This window comes from Notamacropus eugenii, chromosome 1, assembly GCF_028372415.1.
Source record: "Notamacropus eugenii isolate mMacEug1 chromosome 1, mMacEug1.pri_v2, whole genome shotgun sequence".
Lineage (NCBI taxonomy): Eukaryota > Metazoa > Chordata > Mammalia > Diprotodontia > Macropodidae > Notamacropus > Notamacropus eugenii.
The window spans coordinates 398,397,242-398,424,131 of record NC_092872.1 but is presented as its reverse complement, the minus strand read 5'-3'; the positions used below and the strand labels follow the sequence as shown (position 1 = coordinate 398,424,131).

General features: G+C 35.9%; 1 protein-coding gene across 1 annotated transcript in view; it reads right to left on the bottom strand.

The window, feature by feature from the left end:
• Positions 1-536: 536 nt before the first annotated feature.
• LOC140518612 (teneurin-2-like) overlaps positions 537-26,890 on the bottom strand; it is a 434,584-nt gene continuing 408,230 nt past the window's right edge. The window contains exon 4 of the mRNA XM_072630916.1: positions 537-931. Coding sequence (XP_072487017.1) covers positions 639-931 — 293 coding nt within the window. The 3' untranslated portion in view covers positions 537-638. The remainder of the gene's footprint in view (positions 932-26,890) is intronic.

Genomic DNA, 26,890 nt, shown 5'->3' with positions numbered 1-26,890 from the left:
CCAAAGTTTCATTAAAACCCACCTACAAAGCTGATGGATAAGTGATAATGATGGTGATCGAAAACATGTAGCATATTATTAACCTAAATAGCTACTAAGGCTAAAAGTAAACATGTAAGGGAATACTTTTTGAAGGCAAGTTTCTTCCTATTCGTCATTATTAAGCTCCAGAGCATCTGCTACAAGTTTGATCTTGAGTGTGGATATGAGGCATTGTTGTCTGAAAATGAAAGTATAAGATAAGGTGGTATTCTTAAGAGACCTTCATGAAGAAAATAACCCAGGTTGCCATTTGGAGGGGTGGGGAAGGGGCGAATCAACAAAAAGATCTAGAAACTCGTGGAGAGAGGACATTTTTAGGTATAGGTCATAGTTTATCAAGTTGCCTTCTTTGTAATGTAATTTACTTGCTAATAAGACCAACAGACTATACCAGAATACTCTGTTATCATCCAAATGTAATTTTAAAATGCTCTTCTCCTTTCTGGTAGAGTTTAGGCCCCCCACCCTCACCCAAGATAGAAGGACAAAGTCAATTTAAAGGAAAATGAAAGGATTTCTATTGAAATACAAAGCAAATAAATAAATGAAAAATAAATAACTCCACATAGGAAAGTGTTCAGACCATTAAAATGCATTTAAGAAGCAGGCCTACCGTTTTCATCATCTGACTTATTTTCATTATCAGAGTCAGTCAGGGTAAGGGCTGAGTTTTCACGACTTGACAGACCGGAACTTCGTCTGGATTTGATCCCTCTCCCCCACAGTCTTATAGCATGCTCTGGAGACATTCCTCCCTCGGTGTCCGAGTCAGCGTCAGACCCTGTGCTCAAGGAGTAGCCTTGGTGAAGAATTCCTATGTCTGAGCAGTAGCCACTTCGATGAGGGGAGGGTTCACAGATTCCTAGCTCTGCAAGGGTGAAGTTAGTTCCTAGGACGACAACAGAAGCAATAACAGATTAAAATTCAGGGAACTAAAACAAATAAACAAGTAATTAAATTAAAAAATCTTGAAAACGAGCAAATATTTTGTCCATTATAATTATGATATAAAGGTGAAATGTTTGTTTTTGTTTTGGTGTAATGTCATTTAATGCTTAAAAGGCATTTATTATGCCACTTATTATGGGTTAGGAAACACTCTGAGTTCTGAGGATACAGAAGCAAAAATGAAACAGCACATCACTCCAAGGAACTTCCATTTTTTATTGTAAGAACTGTCACATACAGATAATTCAACTAGGAGTGAGTATTTTGGCCAAAACTCATCCCATGACAAAATGTCCAAAGAAGATCTTAGTGTTTTGCTCACTCCAACAATCCTGCCAAGCATAAGGTTGTTCAGTGTCCTGGCAGTACAGAGGAGGCATCATCTCTAATGATAACATGGATCAAATTCCATTTTCATATAACATATCAATGAGAACCCATAGGAATGAGCTTCACAATTAGAAATATTCACAATTTTTGCAAAGTGAATGCTCCCTGATTCATGTAGGTTACCACCTAGATATATAATGTAAGTTTGAAAACACAAGAACTTGTAGAAAGTGGCCATCTCTTCCTAGTTCTCTGAACAGCTTCTTTTTCTTTAAACTACCTATTGTGCACCAAGTGGTAGAGCATCCAGATTCTTAGAGAAGTCAAGGGAGTTATAGGAAGAAATAGATAGCAAAACTATACTAGTGGAGGACCTCAACTTTCCCCTCTCTGAACTTGATAAATCTAAAATAAACAAGAAAGAAATTAAGGAGGTGAATAGAATTCTGGAAAAGGTAGATATGATAGATCTCTGGAAAAAATGGAATGGGGATAGAAAGGAACACACACACACACACACACACACACACACACACACATATACCTTTTCCTTAGTGGTACATGGCACATACACAAAAACTGACCATGTACTAGGGCATAAAAATCTCACAATCCAGTGCATTAAGTCATAGACAGTCAATGCATCCTTTTCAGATCATGATACAAAAAAAATTAGAGAAAGAGGAGATCAATCAATTGGGCATGCAACTGGAAAAGCTAGAAAAAAGACAAACTGAAAATCCCCAATTAAATATCAAATTAGAAATACTGAAAACCAAAGGAGAGATGAATAAAATTGAAATCAAGAAAATTATCAAAATAATAAATAAAACTAAGAGCTGGTTTTATGAAAAAAAACAATAAAATTGATAAACTTTTGGTAAATTTGATTAAAAAAAGAAAACCAAATTGCCAGTATCACAAATGAAAAGGGTGAACTCACCTCCAATTAAGAGAAAATTAAAACAATTAGAAATTATTTTGCCCACCTGTCTGCCCCAAAATTGACAATCTTAGTGAAACAAATGAATATTAACAAAAATACAAACTGCCCAGATTAACAGAGGAGGAAGTAAAATAGTAAATAACGCCATCTCAGAAAAAGAAATTGAACAAGCCATCAATGAACTCCCTAGGAAAAAATCTCCAGGGCCAGCTGGATTTACAAGAGAATCCTATCAAACAATTAAAGAACAGTTAACTCTAATACTAATACTATATAGACTACCACATTCTTTTTATGATACAAATATGGTTCTGATACCTAAACTGGGAAGAGCCAAAACAGAGAAAGGAAATTATACACTAATTTCCCTAATGCATATAGATGTAAAAATTTTAAATAAGGTATTAGCAAAAAGATTACAGCAACTTATCAAGAGAATAATATACTTTGATCAGGTAGCATTTATGCCAGGAATGCAGGGCTGGTTCACTATTAGGAAAACTATAAGCAAAATTGATCATATCAGCAATAAAACTAACAGAAACCATATGATTATCTCAATAGACACAGAAAAAGCTTTTGACAAAATACAACACCCATTCATACTGAAAACACTGGAGAGCATGGAAATAAATGGAGCCTTCATCAAATAGTATCTATCTAAAACCAACAGCAACCATTATATGTAATGGGGACAAGCTAGAGGCATTTCCAATAAGATCAGAGGTGAAACAAGGATGTCCTTTATCACCACTGTTATTCAATATGATACTAGAAATGTTAGTTTAGCAGAAAGAGAAGAAAAAGAAATTGAAGGAATTAGAATAGGTAAAGAAGATACTAAGTTATCACTTTTTGCAGATGATATGATGATATGCTTAAGAGTATCCTAGAGAACCAACTAAAAAACTACTTGAAAAAATAAACAACTTTGGCAAAGTTGCAGGTTAAAAATAAACCCATATAAATCATTTGCATTTCCATATAACAGTTTCTATATATAACAAAGCCCAATAGCAAAAGATAGAAAGAGAAATCCCATCAAAAATTGTTGTAGAAATTATAAAATGTTTGGGAGTCTACCCGCCAAAACAAACCCAGAGACTATATGAACACAACTATGAAACACTTTTAGCACAAATGAAGTCATATCTAAGTAATAGAAAAAATATCAGTTGCTTATGTAACTAATGTAATAATGTAATGTAATAAAAATGACAATTCTACATAAATTAATTTACTTATTCAGTGCCATACCAATCAAACTATAAAAAATATTTTCTAGAGCTAGAAAAAAATAATATCACATTTCATCTGGAAGAATAAAAAGTCCAGAATATCAAGGGAATTAATGAAAAGGAATGGTAGGGAAGGTGGCCTAGCCATATTAGGTCTTAAATTGTATTATAAAGCAGCAATCCTCAAAACCACTTGGCACTGGCTAAGAAACAGAGGGGTAGATCAGTGGAATAGGTGAAGTACACAAGACCCTGTAGTCAATGATTATAGCAGTCTACTGTTTGATAAACCCAAGGATCCCAGCTTCTGGAATAAGAATTCACTGTTTGACAAAAACTGCTGGGAAAATTGGAAAACAGTGTGGTGGAAACTGGGCATAGACCAATTCCTGGCACTGTATACCAGAATGAAGTCCAAATGGGTACACGATCTAGGTGTAAAGGCTGATACTATAAACCAGTTAGAGAAACAATGAGTATTTATTAGTCAGATTTATGGAGAAGGGAGGAATTTATGACCCAACAAGAGATGGAGAATATTATGAAATGCAAAATGAATAATTTTGATTACATTAAATTGAAAATGTGCTGCACAAACAAAGCCAATGCAACCAAGGTTAGGAGGGAAGCAGAAAACTGGGAAAGAATTTTTTACAAGACAAACACCTCACTTATAAAATATATAGAGAACTGAGTCAAATTTACAAGAATACAAGTCATTCCCCAATTGATAAATGGTCAAAGGATATGAAAAGGCAGTTTTCAGAAGAAGAAATTAAAGCTATCTATAGTCACATTTAAAAATTATTCTAAATCTCTATTGACTAGAGAGATGAAATCAAAACAATTTTGAGGTACCACTTCACACCTATCAGATTGGCTAACATGACAAAAGGAAAATGATTCATGCTGGAGAAAATGTGGGAGACTTGGAACACAAATTCATTGTTGATAGAGCTGTGAGCTGATCCAACCATTCTGGAGAGCAGTTTGGAACTATGCCCAAAGGGCTATAAAAATCTGTATATCCATTGACCCAGAAATTCCACTTCTAGGGCTGTATCATAAAGAGATCATAAAAAATAGGAAAAGGACCTACATGTACAAAAATATTTATAGCAGCTCTTTTTGTGGTGGCCAAGAACTGGAAATTGAGGGGATGCCCATCAATTGGGGAATGACTGAGCAAGTTGTGATATATGAATGTAATGGAATACTGTTGTGCTATAAGAAATGATGAATATGAGGACTTCAGAAAAACCTGGAAATATTTATATGAACTGATGCTGAATGAAGTGATCAAAACCAGGATAACATTACACATAGTAAGAGCCACAGTGTGCAAGGACTGTATCTGATAAATTTAGCCCTTCACAGCAATGCAAGGACATAAAACATTTCTCCAAAGGACTCATGATGCAAAATGCTATCCACATCCAGAGAAAGAACTATACAGAGTCAGAACGCAGACTGAAGTAGACTATTTTCTCTTTTGTTATGTTTTGTTTTGGTTTATCTCATGGTTTCTCCCATTCATTTTAATTCTTCTAAGCAACATGACTAATTTGAAAATGTGCTTAATAAGAATGTATGTGCAGAACCCATATAAGATTACATGCCTTGTGGGCAGGGAGCAGGGAGAGAATGGTAGAAAGTTTAAAACTTATGGAAGTCAATGTTGAAAACTAAGAACAAAGAATTAAAAAATAAACTATTGAATTTGAAAAAAAATCACGCAATAAACTCAACTTTTTGTGCTCTAAGCATGGGAAACTTTGTAATTGAACAACTATGAAACAGCATGCCCTTCTCTAGTCTGCTTGTTTTAATTAGCTTAGTTAATCCTATTCATTCTTGTCAGTGACAAATCATTTATGACCTCAAGATAAGGTTATACCTAATCTAACATTGAGGTGGTTCTTAAACATGGCATTTTTTTGGAAAGATACATTTTTAGTGCCCAACTTTGTAGATCAGCTTAGTCTGCCATTAATTTATAATAAACATGTTTTTAAGCTGGCTTTTTTGTTAATGCACACTGATATACTAAGACTTATTTGCCTGTGTAAATAGTCCCAAAGGGTGTGCTTCAATGAATCAAACCCAATTCTACATATAATTATTTTCTGCAGAGCGAAACATATCCATTGGAAAGATAAGCCAAGCAAAAATATCTATCAGCATGGGGCATTTGCCTACTACCTGTGCAGAAAGAAGGCAACTGATAACCAATCAACACATCGCTAAATGGTGTTCTTTATTCCCCATGCACTTCTTATCACACTATCTTAGTTTCCTTCTCTCAGTCCAATTTATTAAGTTCCAGCTTATATCCTAGGGATTTAGGAATTGCCAGTAATTGTACATTAAAATGTGCATTTCAGACTCAATAGATGCTATAACTGAGTTCAGCTATGCCTGAGGAGGCAGCCCTTCCATTCTGAGCCTCTGACATCCCACACGATAGGACTAATGCTTTCTTTATGCTGTTCCTTAACTTATACTTAACTCAAGGGAACATATTCTATTACTCCTGACATGTTTCCATATCATATTATATCATACTTTAAAAAAAATTACAGTACGAAACAATAGCATTTTATTTTCTTATGGATTTTTAAGGCGAAGCTTTAAGGATATATACATAGATAGGAAGAGAAATATATACATATATGGAGATATTTATATGTGTATATGTACATATATACATATGTATAAAATATTACCTGCATATTTTATACATACAAACACAAAGGGCAAAGAATAAGACATGAGATTTCATTTGTATAGGGAACTCCTGGTGAAGAAACTCCTTTAGTCAAGGGATTACACAGCACCTGCTCTTCAACTCGCAATCTCAGAAGATGGCCTGGTGAATGGAGTGGAGTCACTGAGAGATTAAATGACTTGCCCAGGGTCAAACTTCCAGTCTATGCCCAAGGAAGTACTTGAACTTAGAATCTTCTTGACTTCATGGCCAAGCAGCAAATCTTTAAGTCATTGATGCCTTTTGATGTAGGGGGTTTCTTAACTGCAAAATTTCATTAAATGGATGAGATTTACATGACTAAGGTCAGCATGCTCTGTGCTAAAAATTTCCCTTATTTATATCACTATGCATAGTATGCCGAGCTCACTATCTAGAAATAGCTCCATATACCAATTTAGGAAGAACCACTGGTATACCCAGAAACAAAAACAGAAACATCTTTTAGCCTCTTCATGCTTATTATAGTAAAGACAACTAGTACTGTAGGGCATCCCTTAAGGAACTCAATTGGGAATTCCCAAATGGGGATTACCTTTGAGACTAAAGGGCAGGGCAGGGACAAGAGAAGATTCAACTTTTGGAAACAAAAGTCTTCCCCAAACACTTCATATCTGCTTCCTTCTCTGCTGTTCTTGGCCCAAATTCTTTGTCAATAAAAGGTCATGTTGGCCTTCCTGCTTTTAACCAACTCACAGCAAAACACTCTTGGGCAGATTTTGTATAAAGAAGTTAATACATGCATACCTGCTTGGTGATGAACATAATAGATATTAAGCTAGGGAACCCATTCCTTTGGATAAATGGGGTGGGGAGTAATTCATCAAAAGGAACTGGAATTCCAGAGCAACACTATTATTATTAGTTATTTCAGTTCAATTCAATCAACATTTATTGAGTACCTCCTAAGTACAGGGCTCTGAGTTAAGTGTTTAAAAAATTTTAAATGATAAAGTATTTTTAAAAGGAGCTTAAAGAACTGTTAGATACAATGAGTATCAATAAATCTTTCAACTGAATAATCTTCACATTGAAAGAGAATTTACAAGTCACCTAGTCTAACTTTCTAGCCAAATAATATCCCTGACAGATGGTCTGTCAGTCAATTTCTACTTGACCATTTCCAAGAACAGAGAGTTCACTACTTTATAAGGCAGATCATACAATTAATGGGCAACTTCAATCACCAGAAAATTTGTCCAGATAATCACTTCAAATTTTCTTCCCATAACTGCTATTCAATGATTTCAATTTTCCTTATTGGAACTATGAAAAATAAACTGAATTACTTTTTCACACAACAGCTCTCTGAGAGTAAATAAAAATAGCTATCATGTTTATCCTTAATCTTCCCTCCTCTTCAAGTCAAATGTCTCCAGTTACTTTGACCATTATTTATGTAACATCGTTTCCATATACCTTACCATCTTGGTTAGTCACCTGTGGACAGACTCATATTTGTTAATGGCCCACAAGGTCTAGTACTCAAAACTGGTCATGATACTTCAAATGTGGTCAACCCAATTCAGAATAAAGTAGGGATATTACATTTTAATATAGTTTATTGATGAATTTTGTCTTTACATCACAGTTGATTTACTCCTCCAATCAAGACTGGATTCTTCCTTATGACAAGGAAAAAATCAATTCATCAAAAACATCAAATATAGTGTGTAACATTGTATATATTATCATCCCTAAGTACTCTGTCATAAAGATAAAGTTATCCTTTATCTCTTCTCTATTACTTTAACTGATTTTTCCATTGGTCTGGATTCAACATTCTATTAGTGATCTCTCAATTTACATGATTTTAGTCATTGTACGTAATATGTTTTTGATTCTGTTTATTTCACTCTGTATCAGTTCATACAACACTTCCCTCATTTCTCTGAATTCCTCATATTCGTCATTTCTTCCATCTCTGCAAAGAACGGAATGAGATTCTCATATCTTTTCTTTGTGCCCCAATCTAGTCATCCAAGGGAGCACCCTCTTTAAAGAACTGACATAGCAACTACCTTTTTGTAGCTGTAGTCTCCTATTCTTCAAGGACTAAAGCTACTAGAGACTCAGAAAAGAAAGTTTGTAAGATCATAGCTCTATGGCTGGAAGAGACTTTAGGGATTACTTAGTCCAAAACCCCTCACCATTACAGGCAAAGAAGCTCAGACACAGGATAATTCAGTGACTTAGCCATAGTCACATAAGCAGTTGGAAGGCAGGGTTTGAAATCAGATTGTCAGATCCCAGAGTTAACATTCTTTCCACTGTACTACTTGCTCCTTGAGATCTCTCCACCAAAGTCGCTGGTAGTACCAAACAGTTCAGATCACAAAGATATATGGTTTTATCAATGGAAATGACACTAGAGCAGAAGTATTTTGATTTATCAGGTGTCGAATAACAACCAAAGATCTCTTCTGCCTGCCCCACTGTTTCCTTGCTTTTGCTCTTTTCATTTACAATGTTATGGCAATTATTTATATTGTGAATTTCCCATGGTTAAGTAGGTGAAAAGTAGTAAATATGTGGTTTCGAGTCAGATTTTCTGATGCCAGAATCCTTCTTAAATACCATACAACATATGTCACAAGTAGAGATGAAAACTGAATACTTTAGTAAAAAAAAAACCAAACCAAAACTGAATATTTATTTGCACAGAACTAAGCATTTGAGTATTAGGACAGATTGGATTTTTGTCTGAATGATTTTCTTTTTATCTGGTCTATGGTGTCAGACAAATGTGACCTCAGTTGGCAAAAAAGTTACTCTTATCCAAGCAGTGAAACTCTAGCTCAAGGGTAGATGCAGATGGATATGAATGAAATGAAAACTTTCCCAAATACCACAAATTTCTCAGCCACCTTCATAATGTCAACACAAGAAGGTGAACGTGGCATTCTCTACTTGTGGTGCTCATGCAAAGGGGGGTAATACACACACATATACATCATATAATATGTGTGTATGTATATATGTATACATATATACATACACACATATACATCATATAATATGTGTGTATGTATATATGTATACATATATATTCACACCTATATATGTGTATATATATACACGTATATAAACATATGCTTACACACACATATATGTGTATGTACACACATACACACATTGTTTATCCATGCCCACATTTTTCTCCTCTCTTTCTGGAACACCTCCAACAAGAAAACAATGATAGCCACAAAGGCTTTCAATGACTGTCATCTCCTAAATAAAAGCATGTTCAGTAGCCTCTTGAGCTTGGAACTTATTTTCTGCATTAGTGGTGAAAATGCCAACACGATTAAAAATCAATTGTAGTATTAAACATATAGTCCAGTTACCTTAGATGAAGAAATTAGTTATGTTTATATTTCTGACTACAAGAATCCTATTACTCTGGAACTAGCTTCAAAAGAAAAAAAAATAGTGACCCATTACAATGAGTTGATAACAATCTTGTAGTTGAGTATTGTATTCTAAAGAGTATCTCTCTTGTTAGAGAGCTCCTCTGAGATCCTCCAATGCTTAAGGATGGCACGCAGGGATTTCTTGTCCTCATTTCCTACCCAGCTACTTTCCTAGACTTCATAATTTCCAGAAATTCAGCAGTCTGCAACATGAAATCAACTCAGAAACTTACCTCTCTTTAGATTACTTCCTATTTCAGTTTCATGGTTTCATCACGGCCATCAGTGACTCTGCCCTCTAGTTCCTCACTCCTACTTTTCAGCTTTTCTTTTAGTGACTCCTCCATTGGATTATGAGCTCCTTGATGCCTTCCTTTCTATCCCCTAGCCTTAGCATTGAGTCTGACACATAGTAGGTGCTTAGTAAATGTTCATGGACTCTGACTCTGATGCTTAAGTATGTGGATAGTTAATGGGCCATTTAAGAATGACTTAAATTTTGGGTCAGATGATCAACAAGAGGGAGGCCTGGACATTTTCTCTAGTCTCCAGCAATTCTCCAAAAATTTCCAAAAGAGGAATTAAGTGCCAGGGTGTAGAGGGTCAGTCTCTATGTTCTAGCAGGGGGCAAAAACCAAATCATGGGACTTGTGCTTTGATATCCATTCAGAAACTCATCTTCTGCTGCAGAGTTCCTGCCAGTGTATACCACTCCTGCTTGTGCATACCACTCCTGCCCTGTTCACATCATCTTGTTACACTAAACAGCAGATATCTGCTCTGGCCTGTCACAAGAGGAGGAAGCATAGAGGCAACTGAGTTCTCTTCTACCTGGGGTAACCCTTAGAATAGCAAACCCCAATGGTGTTGTAAACTTTTTTTTAAAACATGACCCCTACCTAGCCCAAGCCTGACAAAAATGGTTCATTTGGATTCTGATCAGCCAGATATCTAAAGAACTGAGCAAATCCCCCAACAGAGAAAAAAAATTGAGACTAGGCTAAATTCAATTCCTGGGTAACAGCCTCTTTCAAAGAGAGAGAGTCAATGAGAGGTGAATATAAGGGAAAAGGGATAAATCCACTAAAGATTTCAAATGGAAGAAAATATAATTAAATACCCTAAGTACCAATGGAATATCAACATGGATGGTATTAAATTTAGAAAGGAAGACAGATTTTTTAAAAATACAAACTATGTCAAATATCTCTAAATAAATCTTGCAAAGACATCAATGCCTATTGAAACACAAAACCCTGTAAATTCTCAAGAAAATATGGAACTGCAAGATGTACCACAATGGTTCAAGAGAGAGAAAAAAAGAATATTTAGAGAAGTTTAGAAGGCTGGAAATGACAGAATGAATGGTCTATACAGTAGAAATAATGAGTAGAATTAAAAAAAAAATGAATTCCCAGTGGTGACTCTCTCCAAAGAAGTGAGTGAATAACAGTCTTAGAATGTAGATTCACTGAAGCAAAGGACAACTTAGAATAAGAAAAACAAACAAATAAAGGTGAATATCTTCTTTTACAGGCACAAAAGATCAGAGCTGGAGGAGATCCCAAAGTCCATCTAATTCAAGCCATATCTAGACAAGAATATCTTCTATGTCATATTTGACAAGGGGTCATTCAGCAATTGTTTAGAGTTCTCTAGTGATGAGGAAGTTGGCACATCATCAGGCAGCCAATTAGACTTTTGGATAGCTCTATAATTAAGAAGGTGCTTTTGTTTTGTTTTTGTGCTCTTTTTTAATAAAAAATACAGCAGAAATAGTGCTTTGCTTCACACCATTGCCATGTTACCTGGGTGGCCTTGGTCAAATGACAACATCTCTATTTCTCAGTTTCCTCACAAGTTTAAAAAAAAAAGAGGTTGGACAAAGATGACTTTCTACTCTAAATCCATGATCTCATAACTTCTATGTTAGGTCTAAATTTTCTTATTTACAGCTTCGACCGATTCTCTTAATTCTTCCCTATGAGACCAAGCAAAATAAGTCCAATCACTTTTCTATTAAAAATAGCCTTTTAAAATACAGAAGTAGCTATTGTGTCCATCTCAAAGTCTTTTCTTTTTTAGTCTGAATAATCACTATTCTCATATGACATAAGCTTGAAGTCTTTTATTATCTTGGTTAACCTTCTGCTTATCAATGTCCTTCCTAAAGTATGGCAACAAGATCTGAATGCAATGCTATAGTCATAGACACAAGGGCAGATTACAGTTGGAATACTGCCTCTATATTCTTGGACATTACAGTTTTTTTTGTTCTGTTTTGTTTCCAAGTAGCCTAACGTCAAATTGTCATTTTACTGATACAATTTTCTTACCTGAATCCCAATATCTATAATATAGAAAGGAATTTTCTGTACAGAATTATTATTAGAATTATTTCAAAATTGTTCCTCCTGAAAGTTCTTTCAGTGAATCTACATTCTTAATTCTTTTTTAATGCCAATGGTTTTGTAATTTATTTCTATTTGCAGGGGAGGAGGAAAACATGGACATCAAAACATAGAGTGAGAGTCATGATTGGATATTCAAGTCTATTCTGCTACCATGCAAATTCAGGTTACAATGAAATGCTGTTTCAACTCAAGCTGCACATGTTTAGATATACTTATTGCCTATTCAGTTAAATAATGGAGCATCTAGCCTGCTCAACTTTGGACAATACACTTGATGTATCTATGCAGAAGCTACTGATGTTCATTTGCAATACTTTACCACTGGCAGTATAGTATTTGCATTCTTAACAGTCATGAAGGTGCCTGTCTCCAACATTCACTTGATGTTGTAAAAACACTGACTTTCCTGTCATTGAAGGATTATTGTAGAGCTCAAGAGTTCATGAACTCATTTACATTCTGACACCTCGTGAGATGAATATTTCAGTCTGTACCATTAGGTGAACTTGTACTCAGTAGATATTTTACCCAAGTAACTGGCCAGAACCTCTGTCTCACTATGAAAATCTGAGAGAACAATGCTGAACAGAAGAAATATTCCTCCTCATATAGGACTGATTCAAACAACTTAAACATAAACTGTCATTAGGAAATGATCACTTGATGAAAAAGCATTCAAATTCCTCTCATTCATAGATTAAGACCCAGAAGACAAGCAACAATTTATAATGCCTCAAGATCCTTTGTATATCTAGTCCTATAAGGAAGAACAGAGTAGTGGAAAGAAAGGGATTTACAGTAAGAAGTTCTAATCTCAGCTCTGCTATTTACTAATTATGTGACCTTGAATAAGTGACTTTACCTTTCAGGAACTCAGTTTCCTTATACATGAAATTACTGGGTTTGTTGGTCAAGACAATTTCTAAATCTATTATGCTATCTAATTAGGACAATCACAAAAAGAAGACAATAGAAACAGTTTAGAATTTAGATCATAGTCTGTTTTCTTTCATTCTTTTTCACATTGTTTCATGGGCTCAGGACACATTCTCATGCACACACACGCACACACAAAAACAACCTGTTGCTTATAATAGTTTATAGGCACATGTAAAGACTTAATTGCATTTAGCACCTGACAGCTGTTGACTTACCGGGAATTGTTGAGTCACCAAACCAATGTCAGAAAGAAATACAGGAATAGAAAACAGTAGCTTGTTCAAGGGAGGGAAAAAAAAAAACAACTTACACCATCACAGCTGAAGCACTATCCCATCAGTGCTATTATGTACATGTTCTGAGCGATGCTGTTACTAATCAGTTTCAGCAGTGCCAGAGGCATAGTCATCTGACTCAAATACACCATTTCCAGTGTGATTTGAAGCATCAACCAAAAGGACTAATGTGTGTTACCTTCAGCACTGATGGACACACCCATCTGTAAATGAAGACAACAGTTTCACAAAAATTTCAATGTATCTAGAGGTATCAACTGATGTCTTTAAAAAAAAAGAAGTCTTCATACTAGCTACTCAGAGTTTCCACCAAAGCTAGAGGTGTTAAACAATATAGGTATACCACTGACAACAATCTTTTGAAAGAAATGTCCCCTCAGAGGAGAGAGCAAGACTTCATGCAGGGACCTTCTCTCCATGTCATGGAGATTTTTGCTTTTGTACGGAAAGTTCAGGCAAATATTAGACATAGATAATCCTTTATATCTCTATGTATATCTATAAGTAGATATATATACACATTACATAATTGTATATAAACAAATATACATGTGCATATATATATATATACAAATACATATATACTCTTTTAAAGTATCTTTGACTTTAAAATCAATTCACATGATCAATATAGACAATATTGTGTAGTGGGAAAAGCCTTGAGTTTAGAGGCAAAGTATCTTTAGCTGGCATCCTACTCTGTCACTACCAACCTAGCTGGCTTTGGGCAAGCTTTGTTGAATCTCAGTTTCCTATCTAAAATGAGGGGCTTAGATTAGCTCTAAGTCCTATGGTTTTATAATCAGAGATTTTCATACTCATCAGTCAGATAAATTATATAATAATATCCCTTCCTCCTTTATCCCAAGTCCAAATGAATGGAAACTTGTCATTTCTGACAGAAGCATACAACAATTATGAAAGAAATCTCTGAGATATTCTGAGTTTTCAGCACATAGATGACAATAAAACAGCAGTTAAGCCTAGGAAGCAACAAATGATGACTGAGGAGACAGAAGAACTTAAAACTAAACAGGAGAAATAAAAGCACATTGCTCCAAAGCTCTATTGAAAAGGAAACTAGTTCTATAGACCTAAATAGCTTCTGAGGACATCATTGTATTAGAGCACAGTGTTACAATTGATATGATGGTCCTCTCTGAACGAATCTTTACTCTATGCTGCTTAAGAAGTCAGAGAGATGTAGGATGTATTTTTGAACAAATTTTGGTAAAGTGGTTGATAAAGGGGAAAAAGAAGTTTGAGAATTAAATTGGGGAAGACTCACCTATCTATCTGTCTGTCTGCCTGCCTGTCTTTCTATATGGAATAGCTTACTCCCCAAAGAAGTCAAATAAAATAATGAAGTTGGAAATAACAGAAATGATAGGACTAATCATTATTATTTCAAAACGTTCCCCTCCAGAGACATTATCTCTTTTCCCCTTCCTGACTGACTGAGTCTTCTTTTCTGGAAATATCAAAGTGTACAAACAATGCCTTGCAAACAATGCTACATACTACATGTAATTTTAAAATTTATAATAGGTCAACGTTACTGTCATGTAAAACCTTTAATAAAGTATTTTTTAACCAATATAGGACTACCTTGTAACTTCTGTAGCTTTCTTCTTCATTCTACCAAAAATATCACACCACCAAGAAAGTGGACAAATCTGTGGTACTTTAAAAGTTTTGCAAAGCACTTAACTAGCATGATCTCCTTATAGCCTCACAGCAACCCTGTTTTATTGCTTCCATTTTACAGATGAGAAAACTGAAGTTAAGTGATGCGTTCAGGGTTAAACAACTACTATGTGTCTGTGGCAAAATGCTTGGCACATAACTGCTTAATAAATACATTTAATCAATTGAAAGCCTGGTCTTCCAGACTTCAAGTTCTATACCATGCTCCATCAGCACTAGAAAATCCAGTGACTTCATTTACTCCTATTTTTAAATATATATTGAACAAATTGGTCCCCAAATTTCAAGCTAGCTGTCTTATGAATCAACAAAATTAAAACAAAGGTGGCAAGAGCTGCCCATTTCAAGAGGCAGAGAAGGATAGAAAGATACATCAGGAGTCACCAGCTCAGTCCCTGGTCTGACAACCAATCCATTTCACTATGTGATACTTTGCTTTCCATTGGAGGTCATATCTGGTAGGTTGTTGCTTTCCTAAGATGTCAGTTAACCCTTCCCAGCTAAAATACGGCTTCTCTGCAACAATATGTGATTAAATCCAACATGACATATAACTGCTCTCTGTTGAGATCTCTCTTTGTTGAGGTTTTCCAGGTGCTTTATGAAAACATTTGCACAAACTGGCACTTACTGTACCCTCAACTGAGGAACAATATTCCTCTTATTAAGATAGCTCTGCTTTCCAAAGGGGCTACTCATTTTGTATTCTCCTTTGTTGTTTTCAGATGGAGTAAAAGGGAAACTGCGACATCACTAGCAAGAGTGCACGAATGCTATGTCACCATAGGTTAGTAGTGTCCTTAATTTGAGGGTTCTCATTACAGGACAGTTAGGGCTCTGCAGTGGATTATCATTTCCAGCAGTTATTTCTTTCTTCAACTTCTGCTCTCTTAGAGTTGCCCTCAAATTACTATCTCTTGTGTGCCATATGCTCCATCTCAATACAGTTAAAGAAATCAAAATGGTTCTCTCAGAAAGTCTATCCATCAGCATTAACAGAGGCACAGTTCATTGGTGAAGTTTTGGTTTGCTTTACTGCTTAGGTCGTCTACTTTTCAGTATGGATGATCCTGAGGAATCTTTTGTCATCAGACAGGACTCACATGAGCCAGTTGGCACATACTATTCACATTTTAGAGAAATCACAACAGAATGATGAGTTTTGGATTCCTCCCTTTTTAACTTATGAATACCAAGAACAGGTTGATACATTCTTGATGAAGTATTTTAAATCTTGCCTAAGGGAGAAAAAAAAAAGTTCCCTGTGTCTCTCTGCATATGCATACATATGTGTACATACTTATATATATGTTATATAGATATTATCCTTTTCAAGCCACTTCCTTGAATTAAAATACATGATGACCCTGTGCAACTTGCTATCACACACTGGGCCTCAGTTTCCTCATTTGTGAAAGGAAGGGGTGGAATCTGAGTACCTCTAAAGTCCCTTCCAAGTTTTGCATTCTGTGATTCTATATTCCCTCTGGTGAGAAAGCAGGCATACAGCCGCCCCATTGCGATCAGCCTGGCAGGAGAAAGAATTCTATGGAGAGCGGACAGAAACAAAGAACAACTGACATATAATTCTCTTCAAAGGGAGGAGCCCAAGGGCTTTTGAATTTGATTTCTGCCCAACTTTTTAAAGAAATGGTGTACCAACTTGTAGATGATCTTAGTGAACTAGGCAGTATCTCTGAAATCCCCTTGTCTAGAAACAAACAGAATGCAAAGAGACTTAAGGGATACTAGACAGTAAAGTAGGGCACAGAAACACATGTATGAACGGATAGAGAGCTGCATGCTGACACATCGACTCATGAGAGGAAAAAAAAAAGCCTCAGTTTCACCCCGTCATTCAAATTTATCCTTCTAACTCTATTTCTTCCTCTCTGCTAATTATATCCCCTTATTTTTATTCTGCCCATCTTGCTAGTATTTACCTATACATACAGAAATACTTCAAGACAAAAAAGAGGAAAAACTCAGCTTTTTGTTGTTTTAATTCATTTCAATTTCCTTTAATCTTCAAACATATAGTGAATTCTTGCCTCAAAATCTTCTTTCCAGGATCTCATTTTTTTTTTCACTGCCATCCCAGTGTTTGTCCTTAATCAAAATTTCAGAATAAGAAAAGATATGGCATGTACATTTGTGTTTTGTTTTCCTAAAATTCTGCCAGATTTTTATTCCAAGCCAAAAAAAAAATTCAGGTCTGTTTTGCACAGCACACAACCAACTTCTGTAAGTTTCCTATGTTACAATGATTCCAAAATGTTCAGCATCATTTACCCTTTTTTATTGTGAATATAAGGATTCATTTCCAAGACCTCAAATAACATGAAGTTTATTCCATTTATTTATTTATTTATGCATTGCATGCACTGATGAACTAGCCTGCTCAGCAAGCATTTAACAGATTAGACACTTGAACATGGTTTCAGGCAATGCTCTCTCATGTTTCTGCGTATTGCCTGATAAACACTTCAAAGTAAACCGCTCATAAATATGAAATGAAAAGCCGAGAAGTCGTTATGCACAGCTTTGAGATACAAATCTCTTTATTCCCCTCTGAAGTGGGGTTTGATTGACATAATGAGTCATAGATCCTGTCCAGGGACACACTGCCTTATCCCCCTTTTCCTCGGGAGACAGGGAGACTTTAAAGAAATCCACTTCAGAACTTTCTGATAGACAGCGACTAGGGGAAAAAAAGTTGAATCCTATATTAAATAACTTATTATTTTGTGTTAATGCCTACTTTGACAACTATGACATATGTCAGAGTTTGACAATATATCCTTACACAGACATTATTAACTGCAACCTTTAGAAAGAAAAATGCCAAATTCTAGGAAATTATGCCAGACTACACCTTCTCTTTTTCTATATGAATTGCTGCTATGAAAACCTGGGAAATTATACCCCTTGCCTTCCTGATAAGTGAAAAAAAATCACTAATAAGATAACTGCAGAGTTGCAGCACCAGAAAGCAATAGGGACTAGTGACTATTGTGAAAAACATCCTTTTGTCCAAGTCACATTTTTTTTGAGGCTCTGTGTTTCAATAAATACATCAGTCATTTTCCAATCAATAAGTTTTCTCCCTCATCTCCCCTTCACCATCAAAAAGTCTCCCAATAATTAAGCAAAAACACTCAGTTATAGTGATATCTAATATAGGGACTGTCACTGCAAGTTATTTTCATGTTTATGTTTTATCATTCTCTACCAGAAAAAAATGACATTTATTTTAAGTTTCTTCACTTGGAACCTATATTGTCCATTGTGTTTGAGTGGAGATAGGCCAGCTTCCAGTCCCATTTTCATATATTGTTGTGGTTACTATGTATCTTGTTCTTATGGTTCTACCATCTTCCCTCAACATCAGTTCAAATAAAGTTTCAGATGTTTCCATGAATCCTTCAAATTGTTTCTTCCTTAGAGCCCAGAGAAATTACATTACATTCATATTCTATGATTTTTTTAGCCATTCCTTTATTTCTAGCTCCTTTCCATGCTCATTCCTGCTTTGAACTATTGCTTTTTCATTCTTGTACACTCAGTACCTAGTAAAATAAATGCTTGTTGCTTGACATATTAACTGATGCCAAATGAGTATTGAATTTCATGGAATCATAAAATCTCAGAATTGGAATGGACTGAAGAGGTCATCTTGTACAACACTAAACTTATATATGAATCCATTCCCTGATATTCTTGACAAGTGGTCAGTCAGATTTACTTGAAGACCTCCAATGATGCTGAATTCATTTGTGGAGAGTTCATATTGTTAGGATTTTTTTTTTCTTTCTACTGAGCAAAACAATCTTCCTTCCTGTAAACCCCACTTACTAGCTCTAATTCTGATTTCCAGCACCAATGAAAATGAATCTAAGCCGTCTTCAACATGCTTATCTTAGAACTACTTGAAATCAGTGATCATTTCTCCTTCAAGCCTTCTCTTCCTCAAGCTGGTAGTTTCTTTACTAAATAGAGTTTCATCTCCTGACCCAGGCATTCAAGGTCCTCTAAATCTGACTCCATACTACTGTCCTGTCATCTCATATTACTCTTCTTCATATAATTCATATTCTAGTCAAACCTGGATAATTCTCTATTCCTCAATCTCATTCCTGCCCTCTCTTGCTACCACGTTTTTGTTTATGTTGGATTTGATGCTTGAAAAGCACAATGCCTGGCACATAGTAGACACTTAATAACTGCTTAAAGGATTTAATTGAAATGATTTCTCTCTACCTTCAACAGTATCTCAGCTTGATTGGCTTTCATATCTCAATATCAATTCATATAGATCTTGTGTTTGCTGTTCAGTCATGTCCAACTCTTTGGGGTTTCTTGGCAAAGATACTGGAATGGACTGCCATCTCCTTCTCCTGCTCATTTTATACTTGAGGAAACTGAGGCAGAGTTAAGTGACTTGCCCAGTGTTGCACAGCCAGTAATTATCTGAGGTCAAATTTGAATTCAAGTCTTCCTGACTACAGGTCTGGCACTCTATGCACTATGCCACTGAGCTGCCCCTCATATAGATATGCAATCCATTAAAATCCCTAGATCTTTTTATTTTCCCCACATAAAGTGATGCTCAGTTATATCTTTATTCAGTTGATTCTGGGGGTCCAAATTAGGGTTCTATATTTTTCTATTAGTTCACCTTGAAAACTTTGTGAAATTTTCCAAATGTAATTCAATCCACATGGCTCTTCTTACATGCTTACTTGTGAATTTAGTGCACTGTCTGCAGTCTCTCTACAATACTGATAGCCATCCACCTAATTATATGCAATAACCTGAACAATAAGATTTCTCATCCACTTTTTTCTCCTGTGTGGATTATTTGACTGGTCTCATTTGGGTGACTGTAGAACTTCATGAGAAGATGCTACAGCATTATGTGGTTTGATTTAGTTAGTACCATGCCATCCACAAACAGGAATATCTAGAGGACCTCATGCCCTATATGGAATCTATCTTCCATTTAGGAAGGTTATCTTTCAGAGACATGTGAATATTTGTATAATCTTGATGTTCTGTTAATCACTTAATATTGATAATCAAACATTATTGAGCAAAGATATCTCTGTCATTATATATACTGTGGAATATTTTTTAATAATCTCAATTAATTCCCTAGAGTAACACTCCTACCACCACCTTTTAAGAATATCAACAATTTCTGAAAATGCTAAATAGCCACAAATAATGGAAAATCAGTCTCCAGAGACTCAAAGTTGTAGGTGAACCTAAAGGAGACATGGAAAGATAACTTTCACAAGTGCAATAATATCATCTAGGAAAGGTATGGTTAAAAAAAAGAGAGAGGAAGCAACAGGCCAATCATGTTGTGAGATCAAAGGATAATGGATGACTATTTTAAAAAACAAACCAAAAACTACTATGGAGGACATAGGGGAGGCCATAGGAAAGAATCATACAGGGTGGGAAGGGATGAATGTGTTGCTATCTATGCCATCTTAGAGAGTATATACATAACATCCTTGATTTAGAGCTGCAAGGGACCTTAGGGGCCATCTAGTCTAAGCATTTAATTTCATAAAAGAGGAAACTGAGGCCCAGGGAGGTTAAGTAACTTGTCAAAAGTCATATGGTAGCAACTGGCAGGGTTGAGATTTGAATAGAAATCTTTTGACTCCAAATTCATATGTCTTTCTACTGTACCATGATCTACTGAAATAGTATTAAATTTCAACTTACTAAGGTTAGTTCATTTTAACAGCTTCTGGAGACATTTTTTAGACAATGATTCTGTCATTCAGTATAACAGTTGTGCTTTCCAGTTTTGTGTCAGACACAAATGTGGTAACTATTCTATCCATGTCTTCTTCAAGGTCATTGTCAAAAGTGCTGAAGAAGAGAGAGTCAAGGACAGGCCCAGTGACTCTTCCCTTAAGGAAATAGTTCAGAAATAAGCAATTTATCAGAGATCTTTAGAAAACAACATAAATCCTAAGAAATAGATATAAAGCTAAAAAATACTGAATTTTAATATGTATTACAACACTAGCTCTGTAGCATGGCCAACTAACTGCTTCTCTGAGCCTCAGTTTTATTACCTAATACTTGGGGACAATAATACTTGTACTCTCTATCTCACTGGGCTGTTTGTGAGTGCTTTGAAAATCTTAAGGAGATATATAAATGTATGTTATTAGCATTCTTAATATGATAAAGTCAACAGTGGCTCTAGAAAATCCGAGAAGGATAAGAAAACTTTGGAAATCACGTTTAACAAATAGACTAAACAAACTGGATGCAAACCACATCTCAAGTATAAGGGTCTCAAATTCTCATTCCCACATTTGATGAAACTCCTGAAGTACTGAGCAAATGGTCTATGTTGGATAATCTCTACAAATACTAACTGATGAGAGTCATGGCAGTGGAAAGAATATCCCAACTCCAGCTTCTCATATGCAAAATGGGACAAGATTTACATTAGATATATTGAAAGAATTAGTCTAAAGTCCATAAAGTCTAGAAATGATGCTTTTCATTAAATGTGTCAAACAAGACTGGGATATTCAATACCACAAAAATTATTTCTGCAAAGAGAATGGATGGGATGCTTATAAAAACTTGAATTTTCCATTGAGATTACCAAATTTTAGAGGCAGAATTTTAGGAGTAAACATTTCGGAGGAAAAAAAATAACTACAGAATGATGATGACCAAATACTGTTTTGAACAGAATGAATACGTAGGTCTCTTGGGATCAAAACACTCTTAAATTAAGTGAGGTAAAAACAATGGATGGTTTTACTGAGAATAAATCTACACAAGAAGACTTTTCTATCTCGAGCTTTCTTAATCCACTAGACTGAAAAGTCTGATTAAACAGGCTGCAGGAGAATCATGCATTCTCTTTCCATCCAAAAAGAAACAGCTGTCAGTCACACCCTTATCCCCCTCCCCTGGTCCCTAGAGGATAGCATAAGCAAGCTGTCTTCAGGATAAGGGCTCCTCAGAGAATAGCAGTGTCTGCATGGCCGGCAGCAGAAAAACAGCCTGCTCACTGGGTCTATTAGCCCTTTGACTTCCTTCCTTCACTAGCAAATATACATATAATGCTTAAGTGATTGATTAATACTGTCCCAAAAGAAACTCAATTAAACACTTAGAATCCTTGGGAAGGGCACCTAGGGAGATTCCCAAGCAGAGATGCAGTTTGGTATACACAATTGTCTGGCCTTGGATTGTAAATCCAGTTCTTTATCTTTTAGAAGGTTACTGGTATCATTTGAGGAAGCCCCTCCTATTCCATTTGAATCCTAATTCATAAAACTAGTAAAACTGCACATGTTGCTAAGATCGACCCAGAACAACCACCTTATGAAGTTACTTGGGAAAACTGGTTTTCTTTTCTTTTATCAGTGTTTTTGGATATCCTTTCATTTTTCAGATGGAACAGGGCAGTCAAAGAAATATCAGGGAGTTGGCTTCCCAGGTCTTTAGGACTATATGGTGAGATGTAAAGTGGTGTGAAGGTTAGAGGCTAATATTCCTTGTTTGACAGCTATGCATGGCTAGCAAGATATCATTTAGCTCGTAGCTCCATTGTCTAACTGGCAAAATGGTCTATGTCCCCTTAGAAGATCCAGCTTTTAGTTAGTCAATCGGTCAGTAAGCATTTATTAAGTGTTTACAATACTGACAATGTGCTAGGCAACTACGTTAAGGTCTAGGGACACAAAGAAAGGCAAAAACAGCCCCTTCCTGCCAGTAGCTCACAATTAATCAAGAAAATACTGTTTAACTGAGAAACAAACAGGACTAGAGTCTTGATCTCCATTATGTCACAGGTTTGCAATATAAATGTAAGTTTTGTAGGTTAATAGCCTATTCCCCCTTTTTTTCTGCTATACTTATAGTTAAAATTGTGGCCATTACTACCCACATGAATATTTGGTAAAATCTATGCTTTTGTCCTCCCACTTCTTTTTATTGTTATTATAACTTACATCTAAATATATCATATTTCTGGGCTAATGAGACAGTAAAAAAAAAAAAATAGAAGCATCTGGTAAAGAGGAAAGAACACCAGATTTCAAGTCAGAGAGAATCTGGGTCCAAACCTCTGGTCCTGCCATTGAAAAACCTGTGTGGCAACTTCATCCTTCTTCCTCTGACATGAGAGTGTGAGACTGAATCATCACTAAGGTGCCTTCTAGCTTGATAGTCTAGGCTGCTAGAATGGCCATTCTTGATTCCTTTTTAAAAATTCACCCAGAATAAAAGGTGAGGGGTAAGACCAGGACTGCAAAGTACCTTTCATTTCTGAGCTTCTATGATGCTATCTGCTTTCTGGTTCCCCAAATATTAACTAAAAACACTTAGAAAATAAATGCCAAGAAAATTGCTCCCTTTTGAGCAGTGGGCACATGATAATTGCTAAATAAAATCCTATTTCTACATTAAGAGTTTCTATTTTTACATCTCCTTTCATGTATTCATTCTACTACCAAAGAAACTTCTAAATCTTCAGTAAATAAAAGGATAATTAAAATATAATTGAAATAAAAACTCCATCACAAATTTAATTTCTTCTCAGACACCTATGCACACACTCACCATTCTATGAATGCCATGTTCTCTACCAGATTTGGGAAGGGAAATGTGAACAGATAATGGTCTAATACCCCTTTGTTCTTGAACTATGAAAGCCATATGCTACCTGGCAGTACACAGCGCCAAGCTGATGAATCCAGGCAGTGATTAAAGCATGAATAGAGACCGAGTCTTTAAACCACCTTATTCTAACTTAATGGTTATTTTAATACTTGGTAAACTGCACAGCTCACTCACCAGGCCTCCCAGGCTTTCATCGACTCTCCTCACAGAATTCTCAGGTGATGCTTTCTTTTGAACAAATTACTTCAAAGCTAGGAAAAACAGCTCAAATCAGGAAAACTGGGGTGTGGACCTTTCCAGATCCTCTCTCTCGGGTCTCCCTTACACACATAGGCTTGTACTTTTCAGGCGTGCAGCCACCTGTAAAGTGCTGATCAGCAAGCTGGTCAGAGAATGCTAGGTAAGCACAGTCTCTTGCTACATGCTTCTGAAGAAAGCTGCATTTTAAAGTCTTTCTCTTAGAACTATCACACATCCACTGCTTTAAGGACAGAAGAGACACAGAACCACTGTTTGAAATAGAAGTGAGAGTGAAGAAGTATTGGCTACTTACTTTTCACTGTTAACGGTGGCAACGGGTGGTCCAGATGCACCTCTTAATTAGCCCAGAGACCACGTGCTGATGGGTTCAAGGAGATTTGGCTACTTCCAGAACTTGGAAGAACAAATTCAGCCCTTTAGGTTCCCTTCAAAGTTCTGAAAATGACCTAGTCTCCTTGATGGTTTGTGGTCACATAATCAAAACGAATATCTCCCTTTAAGAAACATTTATTTTCATCTTTTAGAATCAAAGAAACTTATTTGACCAAATGTATTCTATATCTGGAGAGACAGCAGGGAGAGTGGGACAGTGTCAGAGAACTGACAGTGAAGTCATGAAGAACTAAATTCGTGCCCCACTTCTGACACATTCTGGCTGTGTGATCCTAGGCAGGTCTCCTAACTAACTTCTCATTTCAGCTCTCTAAGACTCTTAAGATGTTGATAAAGCATTGGTAAAAGTTTTTAATCAGTCATTCCTACATTAATGAAAACCCCAGGTCCAGTTCAACTTAAAATTATATATAATATGTATATACACACATATATAGGCATATATATACACACACATATGTGTGTGTGCACAGATATACTCATATATGTATATATATATATGTGTACTTGGCTCATGATGTTTCATCCAACAAAACCATTAGAACAATTATTTTCATTTAAAAATTTTATTATTTTGTTTTTGCTTTGCATGACTTTCATTTCCTAATACATATCTTTCTCCTGATCTTGAGAGCCATTCCTAATACGAGAATTAAAAAAGGGGAAAATAGTTCAGCAAATGTAATGAAAACATCAACCAAGTCTGACATCATGCAATATTCTATATACAGAGTCCCCTAAGCATTTAATAAATGTTTGTTGACTAACTAGTCATTCAGGGATCTACTGCCCAGATAATATGAAAAAGAACAAATAAAGGTACCTAACTTGAAGGTAGGAAAAAAGATCATAAATCTAGATAAAAAAGGAGCCTTAGGGATCATTTTAAATAAGAGTTTAAAAAGTAATGAAGGTGGTCAAAACTAAACAAAAATGGGTTAACAATGAATTTAAAAGCAGGAATGGATTTGCAAAGTCTCATGATGAACAAGAACTGTGGAATGGAAAGAGAGATTAAGAATCAGAGGACTGGGGTTTGAATGTGATCTGAGTCTGGATCCTAATTTTCCCACTTATTATGTGTTTGTCCCCAGGGAAGTCACCTTATATGTGTATCAGTTGCCTCATCTCTAAGAGATGATGGGTAGATTGAAGTTCCTTCTTTCTCTAGATCTATGATTCTAGGAGGGCTCCATTTGCAGTTAGAAGACTTGGATTTAAACTGAAAACCAGCTCTGCTATTGTTTTTCACCTGTATCACCCTGTACTTCTCTGGACCTCAGTTTTGTCATCTAGTTAATGAGGGGGTTAGATTACAGAACCTTTGAGTCTCCCTCTTCTCTCTCAAACTATCAGCCTATGATCTCATTTTAAACTTTTATCAGATTTAAATAGAAAGTCATTTCTGTTGACTTCCTTTTTAATTCAATAAGTATTTCATTTGTCAAATAACCTTTAAACACACACTCAGACACAGATACACACACACACACACACACACACACACACACATACACACACCATGACTTTCTCCACACAGGAAAGATTTCAGGGGAAAGAAGAGTTCACTTGAATTTTAATTAAATCACCAAATCTTATACTACCCTTATAACTGGTCACACAGATCTGATTATAGCAGTGTCATCAGATGAGACACACATCCAGGAAATAATGACATAGTCTACATAAGGCAATCTGGGCAGAAAATTAAATCTGATCATTCTTTGTTGTTGCAATATTTGACAATATCAATGGCCAATACATCTAATATAAGTAAATCCAAGTACAGAATTCCCTGCAACTTTTAATCACTGCCTTCCTCCACATATCCTACCCCACATTTAAAAGAGGGAAAAAGATCTATACCTGAGAGAAGCAACATGGGGCAATGGAGAGATCAATGAACTGAGAGCCACAGTGGCCATTGACTATCTGTGATTCTTTGCTAAGTTGCTTAACCTCTCTGGGTCTGTTTCTGCTGTTGTTAAAGGGACAAAAATGGACTAAATGGCCTACATGGTTCCTTCCAGCTCTAACTCTGTGATTCTGCAATTATTTTATTTAAGGGTACATATAGATGATAGGTAGCTAGGCAGTTCAGCGGATGAAGCCAGGTCTGGAGTCAGGAGGAGTCACTGAGAGAAGCTAGATTAGGGGAGTTGTTTTGTAGGAGGGTCCCAAGTATCTTTTGCTTTTCCTGTTGAGGCATTGGGTCCGAGGGTCATGCCCTCTGGCTCTGAAAAGTGTATACATACTCTGAGGGTGAGATTTTACTTTGGGGCTTAATTTTTGGAAGAAGTTTTATATACCAGAGGAGACTCTGAGAAGTGGCTAAGGAGCAGCCACCCCCTTCCCCTTTGAAAACCCAGATGTTGGTGCTTCCCTGTCTGGTAAAGATGTTATGTATGTTAATGGCCAAGCAGTTTCTAAGCACTGTCTGTTGATTTTTGATTTCTCTGAAATTTTGATTTTGATTTTCTCTGATAGCGGTGCTTGATTAAAGTGATTATTAACCCCTCAAAA